Source organism: Haliotis rubra, unplaced genomic scaffold, assembly GCF_003918875.1.
Source record: "Haliotis rubra isolate DU_JTF1 unplaced genomic scaffold, ASM391887v1 Scf669, whole genome shotgun sequence".
In the NCBI taxonomy this organism is placed as follows: Eukaryota; Metazoa; Mollusca; class Gastropoda; order Lepetellida; family Haliotidae; genus Haliotis; species Haliotis rubra.
In genome coordinates, this window is record NW_025767378.1 from 366393 (window position 1) to 379140 (window position 12748).

General features: G+C 45.7%; 1 protein-coding gene across 1 annotated transcript in view; it reads right to left on the reverse strand.

Moving 5' to 3' along the window:
- LOC124257610 (A disintegrin and metalloproteinase with thrombospondin motifs 1-like) overlaps positions 1 to 12748 on the reverse strand; it is a 34066-nt gene that overhangs the window by 15555 nt on the left and 5763 nt on the right. Inside the window, exons 2-15 of the mRNA XM_046691712.1 lie at positions 11659 to 11722; positions 9220 to 9414; positions 8808 to 8935; positions 7408 to 7564; positions 6436 to 6587; positions 6140 to 6223; positions 5611 to 5735; positions 5049 to 5192; positions 4790 to 4924; positions 4145 to 4298; positions 2478 to 2582; positions 1379 to 1530; positions 817 to 880; positions 417 to 522 (exon numbers count right to left, since the gene is read on the reverse strand). Coding sequence (XP_046547668.1) covers positions 417 to 522; positions 817 to 880; positions 1379 to 1530; positions 2478 to 2582; positions 4145 to 4298; positions 4790 to 4924; positions 5049 to 5192; positions 5611 to 5735; positions 6140 to 6223; positions 6436 to 6587; positions 7408 to 7564; positions 8808 to 8935; positions 9220 to 9414; positions 11659 to 11722 — 1765 coding nt within the window. The remainder of the gene's footprint in view (positions 1 to 416; positions 523 to 816; positions 881 to 1378; positions 1531 to 2477; positions 2583 to 4144; positions 4299 to 4789; positions 4925 to 5048; positions 5193 to 5610; positions 5736 to 6139; positions 6224 to 6435; positions 6588 to 7407; positions 7565 to 8807; positions 8936 to 9219; positions 9415 to 11658; positions 11723 to 12748) is intronic.

Sequence of the window (12748 nt, forward strand, 5' to 3'; positions counted from 1 at the left end):
GTGTCTGTACCAGTGTGTAGTCTGTACCAGCACGTACCTGTGTCTAGCCGTGTCTGTAGCCAGCACCGTACCTGTGTCTAGCCGTGTCTGTACCATTGTGTATTGTCTGTGTCTGTCTACCAGCACGTACCTGTGTCTAGTCCGCATCAGCACGTACCTGTCTGTACCAGCACGTACCTGTGTCTAGCCGTGTCTGTACCATTGTGTATTTCGTGTCTGTACCAGCACGTACCTGTGTCTATCCGTGTCTGTACCAGTACGTACCTGTGTCTAGCCGTGTCTGTACCAGTACGTACCTGTGTGTCTGTACCAGTACGTACCTGTGTCTATCCATGTCTGTACCAGTACGTACCTGTGTCTAGCCGTGTCTGTACCAGTACGTACCTGTGTCTAGCCATGTCTGTACCAGTACGTACTTGTGTCTCCCATGGGTATCCAGTGATGACGCTGGCCATTATATAGAGTAGCGTCTGTGGCTGCACACTGCTCCTTCTTGTAAGTCAGCTGAGATGTCGAACATGCCTGCACAGCATGACGTCATGGTGTCAGAACACATAGACAGTGGCTCAGTTACTATATAATACGGCATGGTAGGTACTTGTAACTAGTGGGGGCTGTGGCCAGCCGTACCTTTACAGGACTGTAGTCACTTCTAGCTGTGGCAGCGTGTGTAAGGAACTACATTCAGCTGTTTTGTTATTTGCTTTAGACGACTAATGTATGTAGATAAAGATATGAAACTGGAGAAATACTTCGTGTGTGAGTTTGATGCCGCCTTGTTAGAGGATGTGTTAGAGGGTGGTTGTATTAACTCACGTGGGTATTGCACATCTCGGCCATGGTGTCCTGACCCACACATTCCTTGCCACCGAACAGCGGTCTGAAACATTACCATCAGGAGTGAGGAAAAGAGTGTGAGGAGAAGGATGGGAGAGGGAACAGATTCAGAGAGGGTGGAATGACGTGGTGTCATATAACGGGGTGTTAGATTCAGAGAGGTTGGAATGACGTGGTGTCATATAACGGGGTGTTAGATTCAGAGAGGTTGGAATGACGTGGTGTCATATAACGGGGTGTTAGATTCAGAGAGGTTGGAATGACGTGGTGTCATATAACGGGGTGTTAGATTAAGTGAGGTTGGAATGGCGTGGTGTCATATAACGGGGTGTTAGATTCAGAGAGGGTGATATGACGTGGTGTCGTATAGCGGGGTGTTAGATTCAGTGAGGATGGAATGGCGTGGTGTCATATAACGGGGTGTTAGATTCAGTGAGGATGGAATGACGCGGTGTCATATAACGGGTTGTTAGAGACACTGAAGTGGAATGATGTTGCGTTATATAACGGGGTGTTAGATTCAGTGAGAGTGATGTCGTACCTTGGGTTGTTGCACTTCCTGGCCTTGTACCGGACTCCTCCTCCACATGACCTGGAGCACGGCGTCCAGTCCTGGCTGTAGGCGGACCATCCCCCGTCCTGGCGAGCCGGACCGTCTGGCCCAATGTCCACACACTGCCCACCCTGGCACCACTGTAACACGAGACCGTTATGAACTGACGTTTATCATTAAATGGAGACTTTGAACAGCCGTATTGCCAGAACGTTCGGCTGTACAAAGCAGATCATCTTCAGACTAATGCGACGTGTCAACCAGACTGGCCTGGCGGCCCCAGAAGTGGAGAGTGACCAACCCGCAAGATGGCCACCTGCTGCGCATTCTCCAACTACGAAACTGGATGCTCAAAGTGACGTCATCAGCATGAACAGCGTTAGGTCACCAAATCACGGTGATCGACTATTTCACGGCATCTCAGTAACCCGTTAACATCGACTGAATCAATGAATATTCAATCAATACACAATGCCTCTTAGAAAGTGGTCAAATGCAACATAGGTTATATTTGGGATAACGCTTTCTCGGTAGTACAGATTCTAGTACTATATGGATGGGCTTGGCTGAGTGGGTGAGTATGCTGACTTTGTGAGTTGTCGACTTGCTGCCTCACTCTGAGAGTGGGTTCGAATCCCAGATGTACAAGAATATGTACTTAATTGAGAAAGTGTAATCAAAAACGTATCCTTCTCTACCCCTAATATCCCTCCCAAGATGCCAAGATGAACACCTAGCCCTAGGACTAACAAAGGCATCCTCCTCTACCCCTCATACCCCTCCCAAGATGCCAAGATGAACACCTAGCCCTAGGACTGACAAAGGCATCCTCCTCTACCCTAATACCCCTCCCAAGATGCCACGATGAACACCTAGCCCTAGGACTAACAAAGGCATCCTCCTCTACCCTAATACCCCTCCCAAGATGCCAAGATGCACACCTAGCCCTAGGACTGACAAAGGCATCATCCTCTACCCTAATACCCCTCCCAAGACGCCCAGATGCACACCTAGCCCAAGGACTAACAAAGGCATCCTCCTCTACCCCTCATACCCCTCCCAAGATGCCACGATGAACACCTCTGACCTTTCTGTCGCCGCATTCTGTGCCGTCCATGCGAGGTGTCTGACTTCCTCGGCATTCTCCAGGCTGAGCGGGGTCGAAGCAGACCAGTTTGGTGCACTCGTCACCCTGGCCAACACAAAGAGAAATACATATACGGTAAGTAGGTTTATAACGAACACGTGTATAACGATCTGATGGATTTAACGAACTTGTTATCTGGCGCCACCCACTTTGCTGTATTGTTCAGTCGAATGCGTATAAGGCCCTAAAGTTATAATGACCAATATTTGTTGCCCCTGTGACTTCTTTGTAACCGTAGGTTACTATGGTATAACATGGAAAGACCGGAACAGTACAATTACCAGAATGTCCACGCTAACATCTCTCAGACATAGTCAGTCGCGCAGACTTAATACCCCTGTTCATTCTAAGAACATCCGCTTTTCATTCTCTCAAACAACGTGCACATATATTGTAGTGATACAGAGAAGCTGACTTATCCCGACTAGACTGGTACCGGAGCACATATATTGTAGTGATACAGAGAAGCCAGCTTACCCCGACTAGACTGGTACCGGAGCACATATATTGTAGTGATACGGAGAAGCCGGTTTATCCCGACTAGACTGGTACCGGAGCACATATATTGTAGTGATACGGAGAAGCCGACTTATCCCGACTAGACTGGTACCGGAGCACATATATTGTAGTGATACGGAGAAGCCGGTTTACCCCGACTAGACTGGTAACGGAGCACATATATTGATACGGAGAAGCCGGTTTATCCCGACTAGACTGGTAACGGAGCACATATATTGATAGCTGACTTACGATATGGAGAAGCCGGGTAGACTGGTAACGGAGCACATATATTGTAGTGATACGGAGAAGCCGGTTTATCCCGACTAGACTGGTACCGGAGCACATATATTGTAGTGATACGGAGAAGCCGGTTTATCCCGACTAGACTGGTACCGGAGCACATATATTGTAGTGATACGGAGAAGCCGGTTTATCCCGACTAGACTGGTACCGGAGCACATATATTGTAGTGATACGGAGGAAGCCGGTTTATCCCCGACTAGACTGGTACCGGAGCACATATATTGTAGTGATACGGAGAAGCCGGTTTATCCCGACTAGACTGGTACCGGAGCACATATATTGTAGTGATACGGAGAAGCCGGTTTATCCCGACTAGACTGGTACCGGAGCACATATATTGTAGTGATACGGAGAACGACTTATCCCGAAGCCGGTTGATACGGAGAAGCTGGCTTATCCCGACTAGACTGGTACCGGAGCACATATATTGTAGTGATACGGAGAAGCCGACTTATCCCGACTAGACTGGTACCGGAGCACATATATTGTAGTGATACAGAGAAGCCGGTTTATCCCGACTAGACTGGTACCGGAGCACATATATTGTAGTGATACGGAGAAGCTGGTTTATCCCGACTAGACTGGTGCCGGAGCACATATATTGTAGTGATACGGAGAAGCCGGTTTATCCCAACTAGACTGGTGCCGGAGCACATATATTGTAGTGATACGGAGAAGCCGGTTTATCCCGACTAGACTGGTGCCGGAGCACATATATTGTAGTGATACGGAGAAGCCGGTTTATCCCGACTAGACTGGTACCGGAGCACATATATTGTAGTGATACAGAGAAGCCAGCTTACCCCGACTAGACTGGTACCGGTGCAGATAGTGGAACCTTCCCCAACAAAGAACTCGCACTGCGCATTTGCTGGGTAGAGAACTCCCGGAAGTTGTTGGGGAAGGGCTAGGGTTGCACCTTGTGGGGAGTCATTCAAGCAGTTGCCCTGACCATTGCTGTTGTAATAAGAAAATATATACCATTTAGCCTGTTCCCCTGCCCACTGCTGTTGTAGTAAGAATATACGTAAATTTATCCTGTTTCTCTGCCCAATATATACTATTCAGCTTGTGTCTGATCACTGCCGTTTTGAAACGAAAACATATACCATTTAGCATGTTTCTCTACTCAGTGCCGTTGCGAAACGAAATTGATACCATTTACCCTGTTTCTCTGCCCACTGCTGTTGTGAAACGAAAATACAAACCATTTAGCCTGCGACTGCTGTTGTGATATAGATATATACCCATACTGTTTACTTGACCACAGATGTTTTATGATAAATCTGCGAAGATGTGAGCCTGTGTTCCTGACAACTACTGTTATGAGATAGATTTTAACCCATCATGTTTCCCTGACCACATAAACAATTATATAAATCAAGCATTTTAGATTCACATAAAACACTCTTCAAACAGGCTCCCAACTACAGGGACGGAAGTGTTACCTGAGAAACTTGTTGACGTAATCAGCGCTACAAGACGACCACTTGAAGGCCGTCGCCCCTCCACCCCCGCCAGATGACATGATGTTCTTCTTGTCAGCGCAGGCATTACCCTCGCCGTCATGGTGCATGCCCAGGCTACAATATACAGTGTACATCATTGTCTATGAAGAAGGCGACTAAACAGAGTACATCGTGAATATCCGCGATACGATATATACAATACGTGAAAATACAGAATGGGGGAAATAAAGATCCTTACGTGTGTCCCGTTTCATGGGCCAGAGTCAAACCTAGGTCAAGGCCATCATCCTCCACCACGGAGCAGCGCTTGTTGTCCCCACACATGCCCTCCAAGGTCGCCAACCCGGTGTCAGACTGTGACCCCAGGTAGATTAGGTCCACCCTGTAGCAAACGTCACAGAGATCAACCTCAGCAGTACCAGGGGCGTATACAGCTTTTTGAGAAGGGTGTATGTGTGTGTGTGCGCGCGCGCACTATTGAGAAACGCAGGGGTGCACACTTCATTTTCACCCGAGTTCCAATTGTCATGTAACAAAATTTCAGAAAAAAGGGGGGGGGCGCAACCCCCTTCCCCCCACACGATCCACCTATGTGTACTGCTAATGCGGAGGTAATGGTTGATAATGGCAACACTATGGCGACAAGTGCGTTGCGTTAAGATAAATGGAATAAATATTTAGTTCTATACACATTATTTCGATGTTTTATTTCAATATACCTAATATCGTGCCCTCATGTTCTTCTACTGTTTCCACAATATATAACATTACATAACGCCTGGTGAAGGTCGAGGACGTACCTGGTCATCAGACTGGCTGTGTCCCAGTGCTCCGGGTTGTCGTCTCCTCGTGGGTTGAGGGGCTCCTGCCAAGCACAGAAGCTCTGGAGAGTCTTCTCAGCGTCAGGAACTATACTTAGGCCCGGCTGCAACGGTCAAAGTAGAACTTATCTGATCAATGCTGAAGGCGTCTAGGTCAAGGTCAGTATATTGGATCTATGCTTTTATTATCAACACAGAACTCATAAAATAAACTTTGGAGAAATGCATATGGCATGGCAGTGTGTGTACCCATACCGCCAAGACAGTAGTACGTGATGCATATGAAGAGTTAGTGCCCCTTGTTAATACGTGATAACATGGTTTGGCCAAATCGCCGCTAGAGGTCGCCCCATGGCAGACACTAGGGAGAAACAATGCCCAATGTATGTTAGTTTGATTGTAGAATGATTATTATACAAACAGTTCAAAACAGTTCCGTCAAACATTTTGCCCCTGAGACGGAGACGTTGCGATTGTACGTGTGTATTTGGAGAGGGTGTGACTTTACCTGGTCGGCAGTGAGGATCTTCACCTTGAGGATAGTCAGGTACAGCTTGATCCTGAGGCTAGGGTCCAGGTAACGGGTTGCAGCCTGAAACGCCCACAGGAGTGTATACACGGTGACGTTGTTACTCGCGCTCACTGCACCCTTCTCAGCGTTAACGTTTAAACAGGAATATCAGATACGTCAAACCATATATAGGTCCGCCATTATCACATACATGTATGACGGCTGGGCCTAACATACTGACAGCATGGGAAAATATTTTATTGTAATATATAAGGCTGCATAGAATGACTCACGACATTGGCAGCAGTGAGGACGTAGTGAGTGAGATCATCTTTGTGGTAGTCGTACATCGTCCTGTCAGCCACGATCAACATCTCGATATAACGCTTGCCTGCCTCTCTGCGCATGCGTCGTGGGGCTGCTCGAACCAGAGAGTCGGCAGCAGCTGGATAAGTTGGATATACAAGTGTCAGAACAGTCAGATATACATAGTCAGATATACAGGTGTCAGAACACAGTCAGATATACAAGTGTCAGAACATAGTCAGATATACAAGTGTCAGAACACAGTCAGATATACACGTGTCAGAACACAGTCAGATATACAAGTGTCAGAATATAGTCAGATATACAAGTGTCAGAACACAGTCAGATATACAAGTGTCAGAACACAGTCAGATATACAGGTGTCAGAACACAGTCAGATATACAAGTGTCAGAATATAGTCAGATATACAAGTGTCAGAACATAGTCAGATATACAAGTGTCAGAACACCGTCAGATATACAAGTGTCAGAACATAGTCAGATATACAAGTGTCAGAACACAGTCAGATATACACGTGTCAGAACATAGTCAGATATACAGGTGTCAGAACATAGTCAGATATACAAGTGTCAGAACATAGTCAGATATACAAGTGTCAGAACATAGATATACACGTGTCGGAACATAGTCAGCTACACAAGTGTCAGAACATAGTCAGATATACAAGTGTCAGAACATAGTCAGATATACAAGGGTCAGAACATAGTCACAAATCATCTTGTACCGAACATAGTTGCAGTATATATAGGTCTCAGAGATAGTCAGATATACACGTGCTACAGGAGTACTCGGATATGCACGTGTCACAGAAATAGTCACGTATACACGTGTCACAGAAAAAGTCAGATATACACTTGTAGTTGTATCAGTCAGATATACACATGTCACGGAATCGGATATACAACTTTCGTAGATTGTATGAAGTCGGATTTATTACCCTGCAAGCCACAGCTTCTCTTGTTCCTCTTGGGTACTCTGTAGGCGATGTGGGCGCGGGATGGGACGGGGTACCCAGGGGGCGTGGTTAGCGGCAGATGCTGCTCTCTGACTGGATGAATCATCAGCTGATGAGACGGTGTGCTGATGATGCCATGCTGTTGTAGCAGAAACGAGTGGATGACGGTGACTGGGTTGTGTTCTAACATGTATCAGTTTGCAGAATGAAGCAATTGTTTGATTGGCAATACCTTATTAAAGCTCTGAGTAACTGAAATCAACAAAAACACCTGTGTAGCGCTCATGCATCCTGAAGCTGATGTGCTATACCTACATACAAGCCTTTGTGCTGTATAAGACCTCATTAATGGGGCATAATAGCAACCACGTCACAATGGTGATGACGAAATCTCCTGTTATATGTCCACGTTAACATAGTGGGTTACACAATATCTAGATCTAAGGCGATATACTTGATAAATATCAACAGGAGCATGTATGTTTGGAAACACTTTTTTGTCAAATTTTGAAAGGGATTCTTTAACATTTCATTCACGCTGACTGGCAAGTCCTCACCTAGTGACGTCATATCAGTTAATGTCTTCCAGTGAGAGTAGGTGACTCAATCAATTGCTTTATGTTTTAGAGAAAGAATTTACTGGATTTATTCATTCGAGAGGGAAAATCCCTTGTTGACGTATAACTGATTGATGCTGATCCTACAAGAACACCTGGACGCCCCAACACGGCGGCAGCACAGTATCATCAGCAATCACAACAGCCCAAATATATTAATGTATATTAAAACAGCAAACTCAATAATGGTTTATGTTCACTCCTTGTTTTACACGTACGTCCTGTCTTTTACTACTAATCGGGGTTAGAATTAAACTTCAGTAACCCATGCTTGTCGTAAGAGGCGACTAACGGGATCGGGTGGTCAGGCTCGCTGACTTGGTTAACACATGTCATCGGTTCCCAATTGCGAAGATCGATGCTCATGCTGTTGATCACTGAATTGTCTGGTCCAGACTCGATTATTTACAGACCGAGCCATATACCTGGAATATTGCTGAGTGCGGCGCAAAACTAAACTCACTCACTCTTTTACTACTATGCAATTATACACGTGACAAACTTGGTTTCAGAACCACGGAATCTCAACAGAATATGAGCGTCGTAGACTGTTCTGGCCATGTGCGGTTACCTCCCCTTCAGGGGTCATTGTAACAGTTGGTACACTGTGGAATATGCGCAGCTGACCATCCAGGGTGTCATGTTTTCATTATTGCGATGACCCATTTCTCGACCTAACAATAGTCAAACCAAAATACAGACGGATTCTCACATAACAGACATTTCAGTACAGGTCTGCTGCGCGAGATCACTTGGTTGACGTACCAGACCGTTGCACGTGCTGAGTGCAGCAGTTGAGTCGTTGTGGGATGCCGAGAAGCCGTGGTAGAAACAGTCCTTCATCGGGCACGGCACTGTTTCCATGTCCCCTCCGTCAGTCGTCACCAGGCACCCTGTAACATCATCACCATGGTTACATAGAACCAATGGTCAGCTTCCACAAGTCATGAATACAGGGAACTATACTCATGCCAATAATGGTTGTCACCTCCCAGCCTATTAATAAAATTGAAGGGGGTGACAACTATTATTGGCATGAGTATATATAGTTTATACAACACTAGGATCTTTGTGGAAACTGAAGCCTTATAGATTTGAGAATGCCACATATATGAATGTATGTATGTGGACCAATGGAAAGGAATTTACCACCTGGTCACGTGGGAACTGGCCTTACCTGGCGCCACCAGATGTGGATTGTGTTGAAGGTGAAGGTCATACTCCTCTCCTAAAGCCTTCAGTCGGTACTTGAGGGGAGGTGGGGGGACTTGACCCTTCTGTCGGTGCTTCAGTAGGGGTGGGGGGATGTGGCTTGTGCGTGCGTGACGACTTCCTGCCACAGGGGCGGGGTGGACGACCTCGTACTCCGGTACTGCAAAAACGACATGACATGTGCTGTATGTGTGGATAGCACAGTTAGTGCACTAGTACCTACCAGGGTGTCTGAACTACACTAGTACCTACCACTGTGTCTGATCTACACTAGTACCTACCACTGTCTGATCTACACTAGTACCTACCAGGGTGTCTGATCTACACTAGTACCTACCACTGTGTCTGATCTACACTAGTACCTACCACTGTGTCTGAACTACACTAGTACCTACCACTCTGTCTGAACTACACTAGTATCTACCACTGTGTCTGAACCACACTAGTACCTACCACTATGTCTGAACTACACTAGTACCTACCTATGTGTCTGAACTACACTAGTACCTACGACTATGTCTGAACTACACTAGTATCTACCACTCTGTCTGAACTACACAAGTACCTACCACTGTGTCTGAACTACACTAGAACCTACCACTGTCTGAACTACACTATACCCTACCTTTGTGTCTGAACTACACTAGTACCTACCACTGTCTGAACTACACTATTACCTACGACTATGTCTGAATTACACTAGTATCTACCACTGTGTCTGAACTACACTAGTACCTGCCACTGTGTCTGAACTACAAAAGTACCTACCACTGTGTCTGAACTACACTAGTACCTACCACTGTGTCTGAACTACACTAATACCTACCACTATGTCTGAACTACACTAGTATACACCACTGTGTCAGAACTACACTAGTACCTACCACTGTGTCTGAACTACACTAGTACCTACCACTGTCTGAACTACACTAGTACCTACCACTGTGTCTGAACTACACTAGTACCTACCACTGTCTGAACTACACTAATACCTACCACTATGTCTGAACTACACTAGTATCTACCACTGTGTCAGAACTACACTAGTACCTACCACTGTGTCTGAACTACACTAGTACCTACCACTGTCTGAACTACACTAGTACCTACCACTGTGTCTGAACTACACTAGTACCTACGACTATGTCTGAACTACACTAGTATCTAACACTGTGTCTGAACTACACTAGTACCTATCACTGTGTCTGAACTACACTAGTACCTACCACTGTGTCTGAACTACACTAATACCTACCACTGTGTCTGAACTACACTAGTACCTACCACTCTGTCTGAACTACACTAGTACCTACCACTGTCTGAACTACACTAGTACCTACCACTGTGTCTGAACTACACTAGTACCTGCCACTGTGTCTGAACTACACTAGTATCTACCACTGTGTCTGAACTACACTAGTACCTACCACTGTGTTTGAAATACACTAGTACCTACCACTGTGTCTGAACTACACTAGTACCTACGACTATGTCTGAACTACACTAGTATCTACCACTGTGTCTGAACTACAAAAGTACCTACCACTGTGTCTGAACTACACTAGTACCTACCACTGTGTCTGAACTACACTAGTACCTACCACTGTGTCTGAACTACACTAGTACCTACCACTGTGTCTGAACTACACAAGTACCTACCACTGTCTGAACTACAAAAGTACCTACCACTGTCTGAACTACACTAGTACCTACCTCTGTGTCTGAACTACACTAGTATCTACCACTGTGTCTGAACTACACTAGTACCTACCACTGTCTGAACTACACTATACCCTACCTCTGTGTCTGAACTACACTAGTACCTACCACTGTGTCTGAACTACACTAGTATCTACCACTGTGTCTGAAATACACTAGTGCCTATCACTGTGTCTGAACTACACTAGTACCTGCCACTGTGTCTGAACTACATTAGTACCTACCACTGTGTCTGAACTACACTAGTATCTACCACTGTGTCTGAACTACACTAGTACCTACCACTGTGTCTGAACTACACTAGTACCTACCACTGTGTTGAACTACAGTACTACCTCCCACTGTGTCTGAACTACACTAGTACCTATCACTGTGTCTGAACTACACTAGTACCTACCACTGTGTCTGAACTACACTAGTACCTACCACTGTGTCTGAACTACACAAGTACCTACCACTGTGTCTGAACTACACTAGTACCTACCACTGTCTGAACTACACTAGTACCTACCACTGTGTCTGAAATACACTAGTACCTACCATTGCGCTTAGACTTTATGAATACCTAACACTGTGTCTGAAATACACTAGTATGTACCATTGTGCTTAGACTTTATGAATACCTACCACTGTGTCTGAAATACACTAGTATGTACCATTGTGCTTAGACTTTATGAATACCTACCATTGTTCCTGGCGTCTGTTCCGAAGTAGTGTTTGAGATCTTCTGTTGTCAAGGAATCATGGAACTGCAAGAGAATAAACCCTTTATACACGTCGGGTTTAACAATCACAAAATGTTCATACACAAAAACTGCACATTTCGCAGTCCTCCGCCCTTACTAATCTCATGATACGTACACTTTGATCCAGGATTCAATATCGAAAAAAGGAAAACCGTCAGCGATTTCTTGCGTGTGAATTGGGAAAAGGACAATTCTTGAGTTTACAGAGGTGAGGTGAGGTGAAATTGGGTTTAACGTCGTGCTTGAGAATATTTCGCTCATATGACGACGTGCATGCGTGTGTATGTGTGTACGTGCGGCTGCTTGTACTAGCCCAGATTGAAGCTGGTTTTATAGTGCTAGCCCACTGAGATACCATGCCGCAGTGAAGCATAAATACCCCACTCAGACACATTATACTGACTCCGAGCCGACCAGTCCTTGTTGTACCCATTAATGCCGAGTGCCAGACAGGGACCAACAAGTATCATATTTTAACGTCTTTTGGTATGACGCGGTCGGGGATCGAACCCGCGACCTTCCGCTCTCCGGGCGGACGCTCTAACCACTACACCACGGAGGCGGTCTGAGTTTATAGAGCCCGGCGAGGACAGTTATTGATAGTAAATCCAAATAACGAATAAAGGAGTTAGCGAGTTATACAACAGATATATGACATAAACATGCGTGTGTATTTCATCATTCTTTATTTCCACTTGTGTGCAGGGTTTTCCTTAATCCTAACAGACTCAGTCCCGGATCCTCGCATAGAGACTCTGAATGACACTATCCGTGATAATCCCCTTCACACATAGATTAGCAGTGATAATACACTTGACCTACCAATCATCAGTGTCAATGTTCCCGATAACCGCCGTCATTTCACACAGCTATCCTCATGTGTGATAAAACGCAACTAGTCTCCAGGGCGGGCGTTGGGTTGGTCAGCTATTGTGTTCGGTTGTTTATGTTCTCACCCATAGGCTAATAACCGCTGCCCACAGTCGCCTGGTCTGACGCCGTCTGGTATAGTGGGAGACGTCTCCCCTC